Source organism: Leiobunum rupestre, chromosome 8 (genome assembly GCF_980474605.1).
Source record: "Leiobunum rupestre chromosome 8, qqLeiRupe1.1.hap1, whole genome shotgun sequence".
Lineage (NCBI taxonomy): Eukaryota > Metazoa > Arthropoda > Arachnida > Opiliones > Sclerosomatidae > Leiobunum > Leiobunum rupestre.
The window spans coordinates 45,670,249-45,695,736 of record NC_143391.1 but is presented as its reverse complement, the minus strand read 5'-3'; the positions used below and the strand labels follow the sequence as shown (position 1 = coordinate 45,695,736).

The 25,488-nt window shown below is 37.2% G+C and overlaps 1 protein-coding gene across 1 annotated transcript; it reads right to left on the bottom strand.

Annotated features, from left to right (window-relative positions):
• Positions 1-2,235: 2,235 nt before the first annotated feature.
• LOC149933509 (uncharacterized) lies at positions 2,236-2,829 on the bottom strand. Its single transcript, XM_090157312.1, has one exon. The coding sequence runs from the start codon at positions 2,827-2,829 to the stop codon at positions 2,236-2,238; it is 594 nt and encodes a 197-aa protein (XP_090013438.1).
• Positions 2,830-25,488: the final 22,659 nt, after the last annotated feature.

Genomic DNA, 25,488 nt, shown 5'->3' with positions numbered 1-25,488 from the left:
CACTCTTCGAGTATCCTCTGGTGATAAAACTGTCACGCATTTCAATTGATTTGCTCTTGAAATCCGCGTCGGAGGAGCAAAGACGACGTAAGCGCAGAAACTGCGAATACGGTATTGAGCGTGTCGTGTGTTGCGGGTGAGAAGAAGACGGTAATAGGTATGAACGGCTGTCTGTAGGCTTGACGTAAATACTGGTCGAAACACCAGTACCTGACACAGAAATCGTCATATCCAAGAAATGAATGGATTCGTCAGAAACACTCGCTGTGTATTCAAGCGCGGGATTGCACCAAAAGCGTCGAGAAACGAGTCCAGATCCTGGCGAGTGCACGAGAAAAATTGCGCAACATCATCAATAAATCGTCCGTGAAAATCGGGAATGGGACCCGCGTAACTTAAGTAGAAACGTTCTTCCGCCCAACCAACGAAAAGGTTAGCGTAACTTGGGCCCATTTTCGTACCCATCGCCACGCCGTTCACTTGTTTATAAAATTTTCCGTTGAAAGAAAACGCATTGAGAGTTAAAACAAGTTCGGCCAACCAAACCAGAGTATCAGTAGGTGGATAAAGATCATGGCGAAGGCTGAGATAATGTTGAAGTGCTTTTAAACCATCATTGTGTGGGATAACTGTGTAGAGAGATTTTATGTCTAGAGTCACGAGCCAGCGATCAGGTCCTTTGAATGATAAAGACGAGAACTTTCCAAGTGCGTCATTGGTGTCTTTAATGTAACTGGGTAACTTAGTGACTAATGGCTGCATTACTTCGTCTAAGAAACTTGAAATAAGCGCCGTGGGACAAGAACAAGCGGAAACGATAGGTTGCCCTGGGTTTTCAACTTTTTGGATCTTCCGTAAGAGATAAAATCTTGAGGTACGGCAATTAGTGCTTAGTGAGAGTTGGATTAAACGTGGAATTTACTGGTTTAATCGTCTGGAATATCGTAGCGGGTGGTTTAGGAAGCGATGGTTTGTCGTAGAAATGCGATCGAAGACGCAAACGTCTATAAAAGTTCTCTAAATCATGAAGAAGTGGAAATAATAATTATAATAATAATTATTTAATAATAATTATTTATTTATTCTTGAGAAAAATAGGAATCAAGCCATTTTTTGTACAGGGCTAAGTCAGATATGACTTTTTGCCCGGTTATAATTGTTTGCGTTTCCTAGGTTACATAATTATAGTTTAAATTTTGATGGCCTTGAACACCTTTTTCAAGGTCATTCACAAATTATCTCTATTATCAACAGAATCAAAAATTCAATTCGAACTAGAATTTTTCTTATAAATTTTTAACCAAACATTTCTCATTCTTGAAACATTAAATGTGTGCTTCTTTGGTCAATAGCTAAAAAATATAAAAAAATGAAAAAAATCGAAGGTGACGTCATTTCCGTTTTTTGGGGGTTTCTTAGACCCCCCGAAAACGTTAATATCTTCCAACCCAATATCTGCAGGTACTTTTTGAAGCGAGAATACGATTCATTTTTCAAAATACACCTAGAAAACAAATTTGCGATAGTTTAAAGGTATGTCGCTGGAAGATATGATCAAAAATGTTGATTTTTGGGTCAACGGAGCCTTTGGTGTGGGAAAATTTCAATTGTTGATAAAATGGCCAATTTTATCGATAGAGGGCCAAAATTCTGAAAATGGTCATTATTTCAAGGCTACTTACGCACCAAAATTTGATGTACAAATCGGTGAGGTAGTGCCTCCCAACCTCTCGATTTGACATGGACTGACCCTCACCCGTTATTAGTGCTTAATCTAATACTTAAATAGTCAAATATAATGAGACGGTTTTAAACGAGTGTAACTTTAATGGCTGTCATAAAACCGACTGCCAGGCAGTCCTAGAAGTCTTGCCTATCATATTTTACAATAGGTGGCGACCCCTAGTGGTAATAATTTTAACTAATAATAATATTGCTACATCTTTTCCTTTAGATTATTACTTTAACCAATAACATATTTTTCATAAATATTTTAGGCTTTAAAATATTTTACTTTAAACTATCATTCATTTAGTAACTAAACTTCAGAGTTATTTTAAGATTAGAATTATTTAACACAACATAGTCTTTAAAGGTTAAGTCTCTTCACTGGCTTAATTGGCCTTTTCGATCGTTTGGCCTCTAGGGTGCTTTCTCGTGTATTTGTCGGTGTGAGATTTTCCTGAACGTGGAATTCGCCGTCTTGTAATTGTCTTGGTGAACGAACAGGAACGTTTATTTGACATGATCCCGAATTGTTCTGAATCTGTCCGGAAGGAGTAGCTCTTTGGTTTTCATGTCTTTTTGAAGACTATTTGGTGGAATTATATCTTCTCTTGACCTAAGTAAACGAGGCGGCGTTTCTGTTGTAGGTGGTTCTAGCACGGTTCTTAGCTGCTGCCTATTCCGTCGTAGTGTGGTTCCGTCCTCAGTTTCAACAATATAAGACCTTGGCGCCGTCTCTTTTACGACTTGTGCTTTCCTATCCCATTCTCCTCTTTGGTTCTGTATAAGCACTACCTCCCTTTGATTTAAGTGGAATAGCTGCTTCCTCGCTGTAGTTTGCTTGCGTTTAGAGATATATACTGTCCCGTCGGCTGTCCCGATTTGTGGAAGACGAGTTCGCAGAGAACGTCCCATTAAAAGTTGCGCTGGCGACTTCCCATGGTCTAACGGCGTATTTCGATAACTCAGGAGACCCAAGGCTATGTCATGTTGAGCGTCTTTCGCTTTCTTTAGCAATCGTTTGGCGATTTGAACCCCCTTTTCGGCAAGGACATTCGATTTTGGATACTTGGGATTCGAAGTGGTAGTTTCGAAATCATACATCTTAGCGAAATCTATAAAGTCATGAGAATCAAACGGTACATTGTCCAATAGCACCCTAGTGGTAATAATTTTAACTAATAATAATATTGCTACATTGGGAAGATTATATTCCCAACTCAACTGACAAGGAGACTACCCGAGGTGGTTATCAACGATTTTGTTGAAACTCGGGCGTTACGTAGACCTTATTTCCGAAGGTAAAAGTTGCAATGGGCTTTTATTTTCTTATGGCAACCGAAAATGTTTTGACCTCTCCGTTTAAAAAAACATGGGATTTTCTCGGTTACCCAAATTTTGTTAAAATTTAATCAAAATTGATCAATTTTACCTAAAATCCTTGATCAATTATACAAAAAATAGGTCAAATTCATCTTTTTGGGTAGGTTTTGAAAATTATGTTTTTTCCAATTTTTTATGTAATTAAGTACCCTGTGAAACCGAGAAATTCCCATGTTTTTTTAAATGGAAGTTTGTTTTGAGAAATCAAAAACATTTTCGATTGCCATGGGAAAACTAAAGCCCATTGCAACTTTTCCCTTTGGATATTTTCACACTACTATAAGGTCTAACTAACCCCGGAGTTTCAACAAAATTGGTGATAACCACCTCGAGTAGTCTCCTTGTGAGTAAATCCATGTCCCTGGTAATCCATTTGTCAACTTACAAAGTGTATATGCTCTTCAGAGTGATTAAATATGATAATTGATTCATCAAATATAAGAAATGTAATAATTAAAAATGCCCTTCTAAGTTTATTAAAATGAAATTTGTAACTAAACAGTTTGGTTGTCTTAAGGCTAAATTTTTTCCAATTTTACAAGTTCTAGTTTTGTATTTAAAAATGACTATAGTTTCAGTTAAAGGTTCCATAATTAAAAATGGCCTTCTATAAAATGTGATCAAATCATGCATGCAGTCTTATAAACCAAAATTTTAACTTATAATTTAAGGCAAGAAAGTTACACTTCGACAATTTTAGGTAACTTTTATATTTAAATTTGCATTAGAGGTATAAATTAAGATTTTATTCTTTCAAAATTATTTTTTTAGTTTACTTTTAAATATGCTAAATTCATAACACAAATTCCTAGAAGTTAGCTGAATAAAATATTTGGTTTTAAATTTGTAAACTTGAATGAAGTTAAATCAGAATATTTAAAAGTACGCAAATATTTAATGAAAAGAATGATACGCAAGTTTTGATTGTGAAAGCACCAGCCGTATGGTATTATTGTATGTTATAATTTTTTTAGGAAAAAATATTTAAATAATTTTTGTTTTATTTAAATAGAACTTATTCAAGTGTTCAATTAGATAACTTTTAATGTATTTTTTGGAATAATTATGTATGCCTACTGTTGAAGTGGGTTAAATAATTAAACTATCGTATCCATAACAATAACAGTTTAATTCGTTAATAATAACAAAACATGATGGTATAAAACAACACTGACAATTAAGCGGCCTCTCATGTGGGCTAGAGTTAGAGAGAGAGTGAGCAGAGTAGAATTAGAATGTGTGCATTTTGTACAGGCGCCCCCTAGTGGCGATATATAGTAAATGTTAAAGTTTAGGGCTCCCCCTTTATCACTCCCCCTCTTTAACATTCACAGCATTAAGTTACCATAAGTTAACCGTTACTCTATATCAATCATGAATATTCAATAAATTTAAACAATGTACAAAAGCAGTTTTGTTGAGGGATTTCGTTAAGATATTTGCAACATTATCTGAGGTTTTTACATATTGTAAGGTAAAATTGTCTTTATCAATATTTTCTCTTATGAAATGGTATCGCAAGTCAATATGCTTAGTGCGTTAGTTTTCGATACTATTTTTGGTAAACGCGATGGATGATTGGTTGTCACATAATACTAGGGGTTTGTCAATATGTACATTAAAAGTTTTAAGCTCATTGATAATCGGCTGCAACCATAAAAGTTCCTTTATAGCCTCAGTCAAAGCAACATACTCAGCCTCTGTCGTAGAGAGTGCCACGGACTTCTGTTTCATGGATCTCCATGACACTGGTGTTTTTCCAAGATAAGCAACATAACCGCAATGAGAACGTCTGGTATCTCTATCTGCTCCCCAATCGCTATCACTGTATATCACCAACTCTGGATTTTTCATACCATGATAAACTAGTCCATGATTTGCTGTTGTGATTAGATAGCGCATTAGTTGAGTATGTCCAGGATTTGAGTTGAATTGCGATAATGCAATTACTGAAAATAGAATGTCCGGGCGCGTCCTCTGTGCGACGAACATTAAACTTCCAACCAAAGCACGATACGGAACATTTTTCATGAGAGCCATATCTTCTTCCGTGACAGGACAATCCTGTTTTGTCAATATGGTATTATGTACCATTGGTAAGCTCACCGGTTGTTCCAGGCATATTCCAAATTTCATCCCTATTTTGTTGATATAGGATGTTTGATGTAACTTTAAGGTTCCTTCCTTGAACTCGAACATGACTCCTAATAGTTTACGAATTGGTCCCAGACATTTTATGTGGTACTTTGTAGACAATATATCATGAGTTTCTTGAATGCAGCTGTTATCTTTCGCCAACACTATGAGGTCGTCAACATAAGCCATAAGGATAATTTTTAAAGGTATATAATAAATACAATTTGTGCCTCTCAACTTAGAAAAACCCAAGTCAGTGAAACTTTTGTCAAGTTCTCGAAACCACTGTCTGCCACTTTGTGGTAAGCCATAGAGTGACTTTTGGAGGATTAGACAATATTGAGTAGGATCTGCCTTAGTATACCCTGGCACCTGTTTCGTATATACGGGTTTATCAAGGTTGCCATACAGATATGCATTTGTCACATCCATGTGACTATGCACCCATCCGAAACACATGACAAATAGTGAAATAAATAGTCGTATAAGTGAAAAGTTTACGACTGGAGAAAAGACTTCATCATAATCGACGCCTTCAATTAATCCAAATCCTTGTGCCACAATCCGGGCTTTATATCGGACGATTTCTCCATTATGTTCCTTTTTCAATGCATAGACCCATCGGCATCCCATTATTTTACCACTTGGTTTCTTGACTATTTCTGCTACCTGTCGTTCTTCGAGGGTCTTCATTTCTTGATCCATGGCTTTTTGCCATTCATTCTTTTGAGGTGAAGTGAGAGCTTCTTCGTAATTTGCGGGTATCTTAACTTCCATATAACAAGCTTCAAATACCTCTGCTACATCTGCCGGAGTAATACCAGATAGCATCATTGATGTCTTGAGGGTCTTAGAAAAATCAAAAACATTTAAGTCATAATTCATCTTATTTTGCTGCATGTATCGTGTTACATCAGGCTTTGATCGGAGCTGAATACCATCTGGGTCGTAATAATATACGTCTCTCTGACCTGCTGTTGACCCTGATTTACGGGTTCTAATTTCTCTTGTCCAACCCGGTGGTAATCCAATAACTGGTTGCCTCCCTGTATGCTCCATGGTTATTTGAACTGGATTTTCTGTATTGTTGTCAATTATATCTATTTGTACTGGTTCCACTTCTGGCTTCACTTCCATTGGTATTTCAAGTTCCTCCTCAATTGGCCAAAATACAAGATCTCTCTCATCTTGGGTAGTATATCGAATATTGTCAATACCAATCTTGCTTTCTGCAAATGTAACGTGTTTCGACTCTATTACGGTTCTTTCTTCAGGCAACCATATTCGATACCCTCTTGTATTTATGGCATATCCGACGAGCACACCAGGCTTTGCTCTTCTCTGAAATTTATTTTTACGGCGTTGTGGTGGAACGTGTAGAAATGCTAAACATCCAATGCGTTTCAGGAATCTCGCACTCGGTTTCGTTTTTCGCCAGAGCTCTAGAGGTACTTGATTCCCCAACTTTGCATGTCTGGAGCGATTCTTCAGTGACACAGCAGTGTGTACTAACTCAGCCCATAAGAAATGTGGCAATTTGGCATCGTCCATTAGCGCTCTGACTGTATTAAGCAGAGTTCGATTGATGCGCTCTGCGACGTCATTCATTTGAGGGGAATACGTATTGGTGCGTTCATGTTTGATCCCAGCATCTTTACAATGTCTTGTGAACCGATCTGCTAAATACCCCAGTCCATTATCAGTTTTCAGCGCTTTGATTGTAAACCCTGTTTGTTTCTCCACATCCGCTTTAAATTCCCTGAACCTATCAAATGCTTCGCTTTTATGCTTCATCATGTATACCTTTGTATATCGGCTTTTATCATCGATAAACGTTATGTAGTACACAGCTCCACCTAATGAAGTAACGGGTGACGAGCCCCAAACATCAGAGTGAACAAGTTGTAATAGTTCTGTACTTCGTATATTCTCAAGTGGCCGATGTGTATTACGTGTGCTTTTCGCCACCTTGCAGGGAACGCAAACTCCAAGATTGCCCTTTGATAGTTCCAGACCTTCGAGCATTTTATGTGCCGCCGTGTATTTCAGGTCTTCTTCGTTCATATGGCCAAGACGTGCATGCCATAAGTGAGTTCCGCTAACCTTCTCACTAAAGTCCGGTGAAGCGGTTATTGATAAATTTTCTACTATCTCCTGCTCTTCATCTACATCTTGAGGTCCATCCGGTAAGACAACAGCTTTGACAGATTAGAAATTGGCATTGGTTAAAGGCGCTTCAAAACCGAAAACTCCATTCGGAAAATATGTAGTAAAACGTGAGTTCTCTATTATGGACTTGAAACCAGCTTGATCAATGAGGCGGCCAGATATCAGGTTTCTGCGCATCCCGCTTGCGTGCATTACTCCTCGTAACTTAAATATATTCTTGTCCATTTGCAAACATATATCTCCACGACCAATGATATCAGACTTGCCTTCTCCCATGGCTGCTTCCGTAACAAAAGGTGAGTAGGTGTGGAACCAATCTCTACATCGACAAAAATGGTGAGTTGCAGCGGAATCAACTATCCATTCATTCGTACTTGTATCTGTTATAAGGGCTGACGCAATGAAAGCTCCTCTGCTTCCCTTTTTTTGTTTGCAGTCTATCATCTTTCTTATTCTCTTTTGGTTGAGACATTTTATTTCTACAATCTGTGGCTCGATGTCCCCATATATGGCAGTTATTGCATCGACCTTGAAATCTTCTACCTGGCTTTGTGTTGCCAAAATCTTTCTTCACTTGCGCTGAGAAAGCATTTGATGCTTGCGATGAAGTTTCGTGTAAAGTCTGCCGGCTATGTTCTGCAATGAGTTGATTCTTTATTACGCTTGGTATGAACTTTGCATCAGGAGCATCGTATATAATTGAGACTAAACTTTGATAGGACTCGGGCAAAGATCCAATCATTTGGTATGAAACTTCCTTATCAGCTACAGTCTCCCCTGCTTCCTCTAATTGCCGTCTTGCATAATAAATTCGTCCAATAAAAGCTGGCATTCCTTCACCATCTTGATATTCTATGTTGTAGAATTGTTTTCGTAGCATGCCAACGCGGGCTCTGGAAATTGGTTCAAAAGCGGTTTGTAATGCTTTCCACACGCCTGCTGCTGTTTTCTCGCCCTCTATCAGGCTTCTAAGGTCTTCAGACAATCCAAGGGCGATAGTAGAATAAGCCTTTGCTTCTCTCAGTTTATATTTCTGTTGTACCTCAGCTGCCGCTTTTGCTCCTGGTGGAGATTCTGTTTGGTCCACAATCTCCCATAATCCTTGATTTTTCAGCAGCATTCCCATCTCAAACCGCCAGCTCCGATAATTATTAATTGATTGTAATTTCCTGACTTGCCCCAACATCGTTAAGCTGCCGTCCGCCATTTTTCTTTATTCTACGTAACTGCGTTGTTATGAAACCAGGCCTTTGCTGACGTTGTCGTCACACTCTTCTGTTTGTTAATTTAACCCTTTGACTCCCCAGCAGAGATGCCATTTGTTGAAGTGGGTTAAATAATTAAACTATCGTATCCATAACAATAACAGTTTAATTCGTTAATAATAACAAAACATGATGGTATAAAACAACACTGACAATTAAGCGGCCTCTCATGTGGGCTAGAGTTAGAGAGAGAGTGAGCAGAGTAGAATTAGAATGTGTGCATTTTGTACAGGCGCCCCCTAGTGGCGATATATAGTAAATGTTAAAGTTTAGGGCTCCCCCTTTATCACCTACCTTTATGGATTACCTGGGAAATGGATTTACTCAGTGAGTTGGGAATATATTCTTCCCAATTTTACTTTGGAAATTAAAATGTTTACGATTTTATTTCACAATCAATAATATTGCCTATCTTCTCATAGAACTACCAAATTGAGGAAATCAATAAAATATTATTTTATTAACTTACTCTGTCAAATTACTGGTATCAGCCAAAAATTCAGACAGATAGAAAATACAGCTGCAGACGAAACAGTAGACGACGACTATTTTGATTTGCCTTAAAACGCCAATATTATTGGTCAGCCATCTTGGATAACGTTCGGCGATTTAGCTGCTCGTCACTGCGTTGCGTTAGCGTGTTCACGGTTTATAGAATTTACACAGGTTGGAGCACTTGGGATATGGGAGGGTCCACTTACTAGCTACTCCCGCGTTTAGAAGTTTGAAATCAAGCTAAGGCGCCGAAAGCGTCATCTGGCGAAAACTACTGATTTAATTTTACTGAATATTTCGGGACTCCAACAGAGTCCAACTCATGGCTCATGTAAAGGTGTTATAAATTTCATATTTAACTAAGGTAAATATATTGTTTATACTAATTCTTTATTTTTTATATTATTTAATCCTAAACACCTTATAATTTTTAAAAATTTTATTTTGGAATGTGTTTTAAGCTTCCTATTTAAAATTATTATATTATTTTTAAGCCTTAGCGTAGATAGACACGTGCATTTTTTTATCTATAATCTTGGTGTTTTATTGGTATATTCCCATTCGATCGAAATCCCTTTCGACCGAATTCCATATGTTTCCGAAATATAGCCCAAAAGGTGGATTCGGTTCATTGGGACCTTTTGTTTTGTTTTTTACTTCTGCCCCGAGATATAGCAGGGTACGCAAAAAACGTTATACCTAAACAAAATTGCTACAGGTGTACTAACGGTAAGGTTAGGTTAGGTTAGGTTAGGTTAGGTTAGTCTCTCACTTCCCTAGGGTGGCGCGCTTTTACAAATATATTTATGCTTTGAACTTTTTATTTATATCAAGAATACAATCATTCGAACAATTTAATTTTTGAATGTGAATGGTTAAGTTCAATTGCGTCGAGTAAGGCTAACGCGACTTCTTCATTCGAGCCCTCCTTTGTGAGCTATTTTCTCCATTTTAGCTAACTGGCTCCAATAAGACTATCAACACTTATTTATATAAGAAGTAAACCTATTTAAAAAACGTCTCATAAAAACGAAATTTGATGTACTATAAAAAATAATATAAACGTGCAAAATTGGGCCGTAAACCGCATAATTGGGGTATTTTCGATCGATTGGGACTCAATGTTAAATCGTTTTCGAACGAATGGGACCAAAGCTGTTTTATTAGGATGTCTTGCTCCGTTTTTAAATGTCCTTCTGGAAAGAAAAAGGGAAATGAAAAAATACACTATTTTCGAGCAAAAGATGACAAACAGCTGGAAGTATGGTCTAATGTAATTAAAAGAAAAGATGGCAAACATCTCACATCAAAATCACGGATTTACCACAAGCATTTTGCGGATAAATATATCCTTAATAATTATGAGCACATAATTAAAGGAGAAATTGTGAAAACACCGAGAGGTCGTTGGGATTTATTGCCAGATGCAATTCCGGAACTTGAACTGTATAGGCCTGATACAGCATTTTCTGATATAACTAATTATCCAAGATCATCCTCTTTATCAACACCGTTAACTAGCCATCATAAGAATTTTGCAAATAAGTTCTACTGTTTTTTCCCTTTCTAAAAAGAAGACGAGTCCTATAAACAAAGAGAACAGTTTCGCATCCTTCTTGGAAAATGAAAATTGCAGTGATAGCGAGTTATCATTATCCTATATTGATAAAACCAGCACACTTGAGAAGCGAACCGGATTATTTAACATTGATAGTATAGAAAACATATCTACAAAAATTACTAGTTGTCTAAATAACGTTGAAAGGGAACTGGAGAGAGCGGAGAAATTGACAATACTACTAATAAAATTCCTCATCCATGTCGGCCAACGGAGGACTACTTACATTTCATTTGTGATGTTCCTCATATTTTCAAGTGTATTAGGAACCATTTAATGAAAGTAAACAAAGCTCAGGTATTTTCCCACATCCGAAAACTTTTTGTATCGTTATGATAACAAAACATTTTTTTTTATCAGTTGGGAGATCAAACCATCTTTTTCGACTCCTATGGATTTCTCTTAATTGCTGATGAAAGTGATACTGGTTTGCGGGCAATTAAAAAACTGTCTCAAGCCCATGTGAAACTTTCAAAAAATGAATGTGAAACTGGCAGTGCAGGTAATACTTTATCATCAAGCATACTAGCGCTCTTTATTGTTTAATTTTAAAATGTAATTATCCTTGTAGCTTTTCCGCAAATCAGTCGCAGATGGCTTCAAGTTCTATCGGGAATTGAAATATCAAACCTTGCAGAGCACAGAAGCTATTGAGAAATTTACTAGGTTTGTCAATGACTTGTTTGATCTGCTTAATGGTAGATTACCCATAGATGGCATTAATCCTAGTTCCTCTAAGCTTTTGGTATGATATTAACATAATTTTTATTATATTAACTTTGTAAGTCAATTTCTCATTTAAATTGAATTTTTATTTTAGTTCATTTTAATATATATCAAATATTTCTTGCTTATAGATGAATTTTTGAGGATTTTGGACTTAACTGAGACGAAGTATCCTGATCAGATGTTTGTGTCCTTACAAACAGCACAATCTTTGAGAGTAACTCTACAGTCCGTTAAAGACATAATTTTTCATCTAACAGACCACGGATATGCTTATGTACTGACATCTTAGCTAAATCAAGATTGTCTTGAGGTTGGTTCATACTTCTTAAATTTTTTCACTAACTTATTTTATTAGTGCATATTAATAACTTTTCATTTTAGACATTTTTTGGTCTGATTCGTTTATCTGGTGGTAGCGATGAGCACCCAACTGTTCCTAATTTACTCCAGTTTTTAAGTTTGCGTATCCTCAAATAAACATATATTAGTAACATTGAATGTTTGATTTTATTCTCTAAGACATATTTTATCGATATTTTAAACTTACTTTTCTTATTAAACTGTAGTAGGCCTATATGAAATAATTTAAATTAGGGTTATTTAACTTATTTTGGACTTTAAACTGCAAACTAATAAAGTATATTTTCAAAATTCGCGGTTTATTTTTAAAGCAAAATAGCAACGCTACCTATATTTTCGTCGCGTTTTAAATTTAAATTTTAAAATATATAAATTAAATAAAAAACAGGTGAAGATTTGTTGTATTTATATTTCAAATGAATTTTTAACAAATTGTATATGAAGTATATTAGTACTCTTTATAACATACAGGTGGCGCATAGATAGCTTAGTCTGGAACAGGGTTGGCAGGCAGTAGAAAATAAGTGGACCTAATCGCTAGCAGGTTGGAAGGTACAGAGAGCTCCAACCTGTGTAAATTCTATAAACCGTGGCGTGTTTAAAGGCTAGCTTTGTGTGTTGCTCCTAGGTGTCATGAATACCCAAAGTTCCCAAGTATTTACAGGGCTGGATGTTATTTTAATAACTTCGGTTCATTTACTTCTGATTTGGAAATTAAAGAAAAGTATACAGGGTGTTTGAAATTGATTGATGCAAGCGTTTTTCGCAAAATAAATTGAAGGAGAACGAAAATTTCAGGGGGAATACGATGACTAGTCACTAGTAATCGTTTTAAATTTTAATTTTCGCGAAAATCTGGATATTTTTCATGGTTTTGGAATAAAATATTTTTCACCGGTAGGTTTCGGACCAACATTTCAAATAATAAAGTGAAAGAGCGATTGGCTAACCACTTCTTTAAATTCTGTACACCGATTACAGCGAGTACAGCCTTTGGTAGTGCAGTATTTAATCGATTACGTAATCACTTTAGTACAGTCAAAACTACTGGCGTGTACACTGATTACGGATAGTGATCAGCCCCTCGTGAAAGAGCATTAGAGCATACTACATAAGGTTAGAATAAGCTTGGTTTGGTTAAAATCCGCCTATTTTTCACTGAAATATGATGTCATGAAAAAACAAGTTGGTCGTAGTATGCAACAGCTATTTATTTTAATTGAAAATTGGAAAATGTTTCTTTGTTGGAATTAACCACTTAGAAGTTTCAAAAAAAACTTTGGCATTTTTAAATGAAATGCAGAATAATCGTAGACCTAAGGTCATCTGTTTTTTTTTTTTAATTCCGTTAACTTTTAAAAAAGTTGCCACTTAGTATTTAAAGCCGCACCACTACGAAATAAAATAATTATTCGAAATTATCAATTCAAGTTATCAAATATCATAAGTAGATTAGTCCATTATGAAAAGGGATAAAAAAGCTAAACCCTAAATAAATTTGGAGAAATTTGAAAACTTACAAATAGCTCGAGCAAACAAAAAGATGCGAAACTTTTCGGTGTAATAATCGACTAATCTACTTATTTGCTAATTTTATCATCATTTTAACTTAACATTTCGTATATCCTATTCTCCACTACTCTCCCCTATTTCGATTTCCGTTGCTACGCAACGCGTTTTGAAATTTTTCATGTTTAGGCTTAGTTTATCTATTCGGTGTAATAGTTGCAAGTCAGATTTCCCGCACGGTACTGACAGTCCCAAATAGGACGAAACCAGTCTACCGTTGGAATTTCTGGCTATTTTATTTAATTTTATTTAGTTTTTCACTCGAAGATCTATTTGGTCCGAGTTTCGGGTTTAGCTTTTTTATCCCTTTTGATAATGGACTAATCTACTTATTCGCTAATCTTATCATTCTTTGCAATGCACTGAATGCAGTCCATAGGTGGTTCCTTTTATAGTTTCATCGGACATTGGAGACGAAACTTTGCCGAAGAGCGTAGAAAACTATCTCTTGGTCTCTGAATTGTATTGTTTAAATCGATGTTACTCAGATGGCCGGAGAATTCGAAAAACTTCATGCTGTTGTTTGGATCATATAATGAGAAAGGGTTTTTTGAAAGATGGACTGAGCCTCAAGATTATCTGTGGTTGTAATGGAACTGTGGGAACTGGAAGAATACAAACAACTTTGAAAAATTTACTTTCGTTGGAAAAGTGGCATATGTTTTTAAACTTCAAGTACATGTTTGGGCGAGAGACTGTTTAGCTTTTTTATCCCTTTTCATAATGGACTAATCTACTTATTCGCTATTTTTATTATCCTTCGCAATGCAGTCCATAGGTGGTACCTTTTAACTTAACAAGTTAAGTATGGTTCGTTACAATTTGGAGCAGCGCACCCGTATGCTTGAGCTATTTCTCGGTGTAAGTAATCGGAACGCCCGTACAGCAAGCCAGTTATTTAGAAATCGTTTTTACAACTGTAGCCCTTGTCACACAACGGTTCTCAGAGTCATAAGGTACTTAAACAATTTCGACAACATCAATCAGAGGTTCCGTGGACAAGGCCGATACAACTTTGACTTGGAAGACGTTGTCCTGGCGTACTTCGTTGCATATTCGCGATCGAGCGTCAGAGTTGTGAGCAATGACCTGTGTGTGTCGAATAGCTACGTCTGGAGCTTTCTAAACAGTCACCATTATCATCCTTACCGAACGACATTCCATCAAGCACTACACAATGGAGAGATGGAGCACCGATACGAATTCAGCAACTGGCTTAACATCATGTCTGACGAAAACTGGCATTTTCAGGGTCTTTTGACAATGTCCTATGACTGCACTTTCTCAAGGGATGGTCCATTTAACCATCAAAACAATCATATGTGGTGCGACGATAATCCCTCATCACCATCAGCAACAGTTTCTCGTCAATCTGTGGGCTGGTCTGGTAGGAGATTTATTAGTAAATTTTTTTCTACCGGCTCGTCTTAATGGAGAGAATTCTCTGGCCATTCTTCAAAATGAGATAACGGACGTATTGGATAATCTTCCCCTGCACGACATAGCGCCAACTCACCAGTACCGTGATGTCGTGAAGTACCTCAACAACGAATTCCGAAATCGATGGATGGGAAGAAATAGACCCATTCGTTGGCCTCCTAAATACTCGGACTTAACAGTTATGGATTTTTTTCTTGTGGGGCTTCAAGAGTTACGCGAGAGAATTGTAGTAGCATGTCGTCTTGTAACTTCAGAAATGATAGACTTAACAAATCGGGGACGGGGGTTGTGTTTACTCAAATATCTGTAACATTTTGTTTCCATGGGATTTAAATCAAATTAAATTTTCTTTTGAAGTGTTTAACTTATGAAAGTTTTTTAGGGTATTTTTGAACTTGGTTTTCCATGAGTTTAACTGTAAATTGGGTGTTTTAATGGGTTTTAATTTACTTTTAAGGGGTGGTAGTTTTAACAAGGATTGTGTTTATTTGCGAATTTAAACTTAGTTTTGCGGGCAAATCACTAGTTTTAACTCGGTTTTAGGGGTTTGGCTTGCTTAGATGATCTTGCCTGTCTATTAAATAAAAATTATAAACTAAAACAACATGAAAAGAAAAAAGTTTCGAAATAATGGAAATATTTTTATTCCTCGGGTATGCAAATTTTACAAATTATAATTAAAATTTATTTCGAAAATTTCAAATCTGTTTTCTTATAGAAGCTCTGAGCACCTAAAACAAGTCCTCCCGTGGCATAACTCGCATTTTACCAACACATCCGATGGTTTTCTCTTGCTCCATACCAAATCACAGGAGCCGCTTCTTTTTCCTTTCTTGGATTTAGGGGCGCCTTATTTTAGAATTCGTTCCGTTTTATTTTCTTGTTGGCATTTTTCTCGACGCACTTTTTCCATCTGGAGTATTTCTGTTCCTCGTTTTTCATTATCCAGGGCTAAATGGTGTATTTAAAAGCTTGTTGGCCGATGTTTTCAATCATTGTGAAATTACCGCACATAATGGAGCGTTATCGTTACACGACTGAAGAACGTCCGGACATTCATAATACGAAGCGGATGGTAATGCTGTTCAACAAATTTACCGTGAAAGGTATCCAAACAGGAATATCTTGAACCCACGAATTTTCACAAATGTCCATCGTCGATTGCGCGAGACCGGCGCCACACAGGTAAGATTTGGAAGTTAAACTACTTGTAATTACTTTTAAGTGTAGTAATTACTTCTAAATAAAGAGACGAACCTGATCAATCATGACAGAGGGCGCCCAAGGGATATTCGAAATCCCCAGATGGAAGCAGATTTTTTGCAGATCTTTAATGACAATCAGTCGACTAGCACACGTGCTGCACGTTCATTCGGATACAATCATTCGTCTGTTTAGCGTGTTCTTCACGATGACGGACAGCGCCCTTATCACAGACAAAAGGTGCAAGATCTTACAGCAACCGATTTCCCATAGCTTGTGGAGTTTCGCACGCAGTGGTGTAGTCCTAAAACAAAAAGAACCGGGGCGATACCTGGGTACGGCCAATTTCGATTTCGCGCATAATCGAAGTTGGCTGTACCGGCCGCTATAAATGGACGTCCAACTTCGATTTTTAGCGTGATCGAAGCTGACCGTACGTAGGTAACTATTTGAAATTGTTATGGTATTTTCCTGCGGGCAAAATATATAATAAATCCACACACCCTTTTATTCGAGAAAAATGATTAATGAAATAGATAGAAGTGAAGAGAAGCACATTGTGAAAAACTAAATGAAAAGAGACTTAAAACGGTTTTAAAATTCACAATTTATTTATTTAAAAAATCCAACGTTTCGGAGGAACTGTTCCTCCTTCTTCAGGGATTTTTACAAGTCTGACAGTATAATGGTAAAACTTTGGGACGAAAAAATATTTATGCGCTTTATACATATAGTGGCGAACGTTTTTTCTCGAAGGCGAGTCGACTGTCGAAGGGTTATAGGAGCAACGGGCTCGATATCTTCGTTCGCGCGCGAGGCTACTATTGTCGGAATGGGGGATTCTGCGAGAGGAGGAATTGGTTTGTTGTGTGGGAGAGGGTGAGGACCATGAAAACATTTAAAACGTGGAGATAACGTGGATAAGTTAAAGGGACCATCGTCACGGTTTAAACATTGCGCAGATTTATTTTTTAAAATTTCGCTGGATTCGCGTACATTAAAATGGGTTTTATGAAATTTTGGTTGAGCTAGTATGTCTATTGAGTCCCACCTAGCATTATGGCCAAAAACACGAAGGTGTTCGCTAAGGGGATAATTATTGTACGGGTTGTTTATATTTTTGTGTTCTTTAAGCCTTTGATGAAATGGGCGACGGCATTGCCCAATGTAATAATCACCACATTCACAGGAGATTTTATAAATAATGGCCTTGTCGAGGGGGCAGTTGGTTCTTTGTTATTACATAATAAAGCTGACAATTTGGGTGGTGGGAGATAAATACGATCGAGACCTACTGATTTAAGATTTTTGGCTAGTTTTTGAGAGAAGCCAGGATAAAAGGGGTTACATGCTGGGATGAAAGATTTTTTACGTTCTGAAACTACAGGAGCTAGAGTTGTTTGGAAACAGACGGTATTAGAGAATTTTTTTGATATTTTCATTATTATGTGATCTATTTGGGATTCCGAAAAAGAATGATATAAAGCTGTGGATTTAACTAATTTTAATTCGGAGGAGAGGAAGGAAGAATTTGAGGAAATGGTGAAAGCGCGGTGAATTAATCGAGGGGCTAACCACTCTTAGAAAGTCTGTACACCGGATTACACTTAGATTACCACTGCCAAAGACAGAGACTTCAAAGATTACGCGTAATCCCATTAGTACAGTCAAAGTTACGGCTCTGTACACCGATTACGCGGAGTGATCACCCCCTCGGAATTAATGTTGATAGAGCACTTATTTTTTGGGAAGGATGGTGGCATGATTTCGCGTGTAAATAAGATAAGGCATTGCAAGGCTTACGATAAACTGATGTTTCAAATTGGAGGGTGGCCTGGTTGTTATGTATAAAAATGTCAAGGAAGGGCAGTTCGCTGTCTTGTTCAGTTTCTATGGTAAATTGAATGGCTGGATTGATTAAGTTTAAATGATTGTGAAATTCAGAGAGACAAGCTAAGCTATGGGGCCAAAGGAAAAAGGTATCGTCATAAAATCGGAAAAAACATTTAGGTTTTTTGGGGACAGAACTGAGGGCAAGTAATTAAAAATTTTCCATAAAGGAATTACATAATAATGGGCTTAAAGGTGAACCCATGGCCATGCCATCGATTTGTTTATAATACTCATTTTGAAATGAGAAACAAGTGTTATTTACACATAAACGTATTAAACTAATATAATCCGAAATTTCACAATCGGAATATAATTTGGAAGTAATTAATTTGGACTTAAGACAATCTATGGTAGCATTTGTGGGGGTTTGGTGAAGAGATTGACAATAGTAGCCTCGCGCGAATGAGGACTCGCCTTCGAGAAAAAACGCTCGCGGCTATAGAACAGTAGCCACTATATGTATAAAGCGCATAAATAGTTTTTCGTCCCAAAGTTTTACCATTATACTGTCAGACTTGTAAAAATCCCTGAAGAAGGAGGAACAGTTCCTCCGAAACGTTGGATTTTTTAAATAAATAAATTGTGAATTTTAAAACCGTTTTAAGTCTCTTTTCATTTAATGAAATAGAAGCAAGGCGCGCCTTGGCAAGTTGAAAAAAAGAGGCAAGGCGCGCCCTGGCAAAATGAAAAAACCAAGGCGGGGCGGCGCCCTGCCTTTGAAAAAAGCACCGGGGCGACGCCCTGGCCCGCCCTGGCCCGACTACACCACTAATCGCACGTTCCATCCAAGATCACGTTTTTCCAACAACTGTGCTTTTCAGGGAGGGTGTTTTTAACACTCACAACCAGCTCGAATGGGCTCAAGTAAATCATCATGCGACGTTTACCCTTGGTTATCAGGAAATATTTTCTGTTACCTTGTGGGCTGCAGTACTTATAAAGACATTTTGATTGGTCCTTACATGTTGCCGCCAAGACTCAATGGGACGACTTACATTGCTTTTCTGCGTGATGTCTTACCTGACTTTCTTGATGATGTCCCGTTAGCAATTTTACGATAAATGTGGTTTCATCATGACGAGGCTCATGCTTACTTTTCGGGTGCTCCTCAATTTCCACAGAAATGGATTAGTCGAGGAGGTCCAGTCGCCTGACCTGCAAGATCACCGGATCTAAACCCGCTAGACTTTTTCTTGAAGGGCTGGATGAAATATCTTTTCTACGAAACTCCAGTCAGTGGTGGATTTAATTGTAAGAATTTACGGCACTGCTGAACCCATTCGTACCACACCTGGAGTGTTCCAGGACATACATTCATCTCTTCTTCGCCGCTGCCATCTTTTTCTAAGAGTTGGAGGACGAAATTTTGAGCATTTGCTTAAAAAAATAAAATAACGTTTCGCACACGATAATGTTTGCTTCTATGAAGTCCCATTTTCCTCCTACCCCTAAAATCAGATTTCCAATCCGGGTTCTTTTGTTCGTGAGGTAGCCAACGGTTAGGCGACTTTAGGTCAAACTAGGGCTCGGGGTTTTCTGATCATTTCGATCGAAAAATTCAGTGAACTATAAATAATCGGACAATTTACAGATAATTTTCCGAATAAATCTCTCGCACGTTTCTCCGATGACATTTTAGTTCAAATAAATTTCATATTGTTTAGCTGATTAAGTTTTTATGTATATAAACATAACTGGTTTTTTAAACATAATAAGTTTACCATTGCCTATGTTTTCGAAAATATATTTTACCCGAAAAACCACGAAGAAATTTAGCTATTTTATATTGTAACTGTTATTTTATTTTTTAGAAATAACCAAACAGATTATAGGTTCGTAAAAGAAAGAAATTGAATATATTTCCGAGAAAAGAAAACATCATTTTTTTAACAAATTTTACCTTCATTAATTAATCAAAAATATTTTTCAAATCAAATAGAAAGAATGCTAATTTAAACGAACAACAAAACATATGCAATTATCCAAATTCTGTATTACTCGACTAAATTTATTTCAAATATATAGTATAATTCGGGTAATAATACTAGATATTAAATATTCTTCGGCTTAAAGAAAATAACATTGACTTAAATACGTCATAACTTAGATTTTGAATTCCAATTAGAAAGGCTAGAAATGAAATAAGATGTTTGTACTTTGACACATTACCCTTTAATATTGGGTTATGAAAACGAAGTCTTTGGAGACATTAGAACTTTCAAAAGTTTTAAATACTGAACACCCACCAAATTAATAAAGCAGGTGTCGCGCTAATGTGGCTGAACTGGTTTTGAAGATCTGCAGACCAGAAAATTAGAGACCCTATCATGGTGGGCATCCGTACTTGTACTGTTGACGAAACCAGGTGGTACTTGTACTGTATAAGATAAATAATACAACACGGTAGGTCAGAATCTTTTAAATTATTAAAATTTGAGTTTCTAGCTCATTATCGCTTTCCGAAAAATGTTTTGTCAAATTATTGTCAGAGCCAAGGCCTAAACACAATCATGATTTACGAAACAGAAAAATAAGCCAGCCACCCTTAGCAATTTTACAGGTAAGAATAAAGTATAATAGGGAATCTTATACCTTGGATTAATAATAGAAGCTAACGTTAGCTTCTATTATTAATCCAAGCTCAAACCCATCCAACTCAATCGCCGAGGCTATGCATTTTCTTAGCGAATGGCGCGAAGTTTATAGACCAGCCTCGTTTTGACGAGGATGCCTACAGCACTATAGCTGATCCATATTCATGGGTAAATCTAGGAGGATGGCAGTATTATATTCCTAGGGTAAATGAATAAATTCATGTAGTAATGAATCTTATTTTCATTCGTTATTTTATTGGTGTACCAACCATATTATAAAAATGTATTTTTAAAATAACAAAACCATTAAACTGTGTAGTAAATGCCACCAATCTAATAAATAATAAGAGTAAGAAAATTATATAATCAGAAGGAACCAATTTTCATGCACTATTTTATAGCTTTAAAAAAATTTGGATAACCTCTCATTCTTCAGAAACTGATTTGCTTTCCCTTCGTGGCTATATTATATAAATAAACTATAAAACCTAATAATATAATTAGAGTAAGAAAATTATTAATTAGAAGAGCCAGGATTTCATCGTCAAAATGCAAGCCAACCATAACCAAGTGATAGCTTTTTGCGTCAAAAATGGAGCTCTCTTATTGGTCCGTGACTTGGATATCAAAATTCGTAAAAATAACAGCGTCGCCGATTAACAGGAATCGCTAAAACGTCTCTGCACCGCGATTTCGATTGCGAGGATCGCAAAATAAACAGCTCGCTAAATCTGGATCGCTAAATTGCGATCCTGTTAAAATTAACAGGAATCGCAAAACGTCTCTGCACCAGGCCCTTAACTTTTCTGTACTGAATTTTCAAATTCCCTGTATAATATTGAAACACCTTCCTAAAGCTTTACCACCGCTGATGCTCTATGACTTGGACCTTTATGGAGGGGGCCTCTAAAAGTAGTAAGCACAGGGCCTCCACTGCAGTAGTCTAAATCCGGCACTGGTTCGGAAGGATTTCAGAAACGTACTTCCTCCAATCACAAAAAGTATTTTCGAAGCATTTTTGGGGAAAAACGTACTTTCCACATAGTGCGCCATCATTGGATCCGGCATTGTAACTACTGTCAACAATTACAATGCCCTTGAAAACAACGTGAATGTCGCTTTCAGTAGACCGGCCATACAAGAGGAGTTCCGAGAAAGCCAGCTGCTTTGGTTGTGAAATTAGACCACATACTATTTAATAGACTTTCTAAATTGAGAAGGAAATTTTGGTGTCGGAATTTAAGTCAGCCCAATGTAGCTTTATTGAAATTAATAAACTCGCTCGGTTTGTGTGGATGAAGTTAAATACTGAGTAGTTTAGAAAAAGAAAGGGTTGGGGAAAATGAACAATACGGTTCAGTGATGAGTGATCGCTTTCCGAAAATGGTCGTCGAAGTGGGATTTTCCAACAGCGTTATTAAAACCCATACCAAGCCTAGAAGAGTTAGGCCTAGGCTCAAAAGAATCTGCAAAGACTCCAACCTTGTAGATGCGCCAGAAAAGCTCAATCTGAATTTGAACTATTTTTTCCAATAAATCTGCTTCTTTTATTTGACAATGCAAATTTATTTTAGAACGTGAGACTCCCAGAACTTAATTAATTTGCAAATTAATTACGTTAACAGAACTTGACAGTATATTGTATTTTATTTTAGCTACTAAGCCTTGGTTGTTCAAACCAGTTTGTTTACTAAAATAATGGCCGTCGATCAGACGTAGAGCTAATTGTGCGACGGCATAATCGAATAATAAAAATATAATACTGGATTTTATCGCCTTTGCTTGTCGTTAGATGGCGCGACGGTAGTCGATTGCTCTCTTGAAAATTCCGCCATTACATAAGGCCCAGAATTATGTTCGGAGCCTGGTGGTGTTACCGTGTTTATTGCATTTTGAAAGGTGATTAAGCCATGATCTTTCGTTGGATTAAATTAAAGTCTATGCTATAATATTTAACGTACAGGGTCTTCTTTTTTTGCTCGGAAAAGTGTTTTTTTTCAAAAACTATTTATAGTACCGATTTCAAATTTGGAAGGTCAATTCTCTATACCGGGGGACATCAGTTTGAGAAATTTGAGCGTTTTCGGTAATGTTTTTCACCAATTTTGAAAAATTATTTTTCGACCACTAGGTGCGAGATAAAAATTTTCTATTATAAAGTTGTAGGCCGTCATCGAAAACCCTTAAAAATTGTTCACTCGACGAAAAACAATTTATTTATCAGTGAAAATTCGAGCTTGAAAAATTTACAAGTTGGTGAAGCCAAATTACGATTGTTTGAAACGATAATTGAAAAGGGAACAAGTCTAATACAAACGTAGTAGAGTTTTCACACTTGAAAAAATGTACACGTTTGGTTTTTAAATGCAGATATTTTATTCACACCATTGGCTGCAACACAGGTTTGTTCGCGGACAATTAAGTTCTCAAACGCTTTCTCTACCATTTCTGGTGTGACGTCTCGGCAAGCACTGATTATTCGTCTAATGAGTTCCTCCCTAGTTTCAATGGGCGTGGCGTATACCTTTGCTTTAAAGAATTCCCAGAGAAAATAATCCAGCGGTGTTAGGTCAGGTGACCTTGCTGGCCAATGCACTGGACCATTTCTCCCTATCCACCTTTCAGGAAACTCGTTGTTGAGGTGCTCAGTTACTTGCCGGGAAAAATGCGGAGGGGCGCCATCTTGCTGAAACCACAACTGACGTCTTTCAGCCAATGGAAGGTCGTCGATTGCGTCACTCAGTTCGTTCTGTAGAAAATGTAAATACCTTTGGCCGTTGAGGTTCGTCGGCAGGAAAAAGGGACCAATCAAACGGTTTCCAACAAGTCCAACCCAAACATTGACCCGTTCAAATTGAACCTGGTGATGATATTCAAAACCCCAATGTGGGTTGATGTCAGATCAAAGATGGCTGTTTTGATGATTAAAGGGCCCATCTCTAGAAAATGACGCTTCGTCGGAGAACAAAACATGGCGCAAAAATTGTCTATCTTCTTGGACAGCATTTAGTAACCAGTTGCTAAATTCATAACGTCTTTGATGGTCTCCGTCAATTAGTCCTTGGTGGAGCGTAGCTCTGTATGGGTGATAGCGATTCTTACGAAGAATTTTCCACACACGATTTGCAGAACAACCCAAATCAGCAGCGGCGTTAGCGCAACTGTGACGAGGATATGCCACAAAGTACGCGAGTACATTGTTCTCGAAGTCTAAATCCGGTTGACCCAATCCGCGAAACCTAGGTTGCAAGTTACCAAATTGATTGAAATCGTGAATTGCTCGTCTTACTGTATTTACAGATGGTGCTCCATTTGGATGTCTTTCTGCGAAGATTTCAGTCACTCTTCTAAGGTTTTGCGCTGCTTCTCCATAGTAAATGGCAACTATCTCGGTACGCTCAGCTACTGAATAACGAGGCATTGTTCGAAATATTATCAAACACTGATAATAATCTCCCAAAGTTTTCCTTTAAATACCCAATGCATGTTTAGGATTGACCTATAGCCTCGTGTTTTTTAAATCCGGTCGTTTTTTTAACCAAAGTTTCAATTGGATTAGGTAATTCGGTTTCAATTATCGTTTCAAACAATCGTAATTTGGCTTCACCAACTTGTAAATTTTACAAGCTCAAATTTTTACTGATAAATAAATTGTTTTTCGTCGAGTGAACAATTTTTAAGGGTTTTCGATGACGGCCTACAACTTTATAATAGAAATTTTTTATCTCGCACCTAGTGGTCGAAAAATAATTTTTCAAAATTGGTGAAAAACATTACCGAAAACGCTCAAATTTCTCAAACTGATGTCCCCCGGTATAGAGAATTGACCTTCCAAATTTGAAATCGGTACTATAAATAGTTTTTGAAAAAAAACACTTTTCCGAGCAAAAAAAAAGACCCTGTATATTAATATCTATTATTATGCCGGGAAATAATTGCGCAGTATTTGGATGTTCCAAATTACATAAGCCTTTGCTGCATATGAACTGCCCATGTTTATTACCCTACTCAATGCATTCCTTTCCCAAAGATGAAGATTTGAAAAAGCTTTGGGTTAAAGCTATAAACAGAAAGGGTTACCAACCTAATAATAAAAAAAACACAATTTTGTAAGTATAAACACTGTGACTGGTGAATCTTTGTGTATTTCTATACAATATTTAAAACCGGTGTGCTCCGTTCATTTTGAAGGTGGTCGACCATCAGAGTTATGTAGAGTTCCTTCCAAACATCTTGGTTTGAAGCTCGTAAGTCCATTTAACGTACTTACCCGAAACATCTTCAGTGCCTTCTTCACTATCAGTTTCTAGGCATAGGCGTGCGCAGGCATTTAAAGCAGGTCGGGCCAGCTTATTTTTTAAGCCCTTTTAAGCTCTTGCGTCCTCTATCCTTTTTTGTATAACTTATTAAATACCACGGCGCAGCGCGCTCCTGTGTAGTTCCTTTCTTTCTCAATAGATGTGGCTAGAAATTGATATAGTATAGTATGTGACGAAACATTAGTACTTTTTATTTTAAACTAGACTAAAAATAATCAGCTAGGCTAATACCCAAGGCAGTGAAGGCACCACCATAGGCCTAATTCTTCATGCGACTTTTGAAGCCATTAATTCAGGTGGCCGGGTTACAATGCGTAGGAGAGTGGTGGCAAGCCCTGCATGCCACGCGTTCGAGCCAACAGCTCCCCATGTAGCACAAAGCAGTCGGCCCGAACGCTACGATTTTGGTAGGGACGACTAGTCGGGACTAAGTCGGGGGTGGTGTCTATACACTACTAGGCGATTAGTCGGGATGTCCTACCCGCGCCATGGTTGGCCCGACTAATAAAAGTAACACAAACTGGCCGACAGCATATTGACCTCTTTTCCGACTTATTATTTGTGGGTAGCTCAGCTGGTAGTTTTTTAGT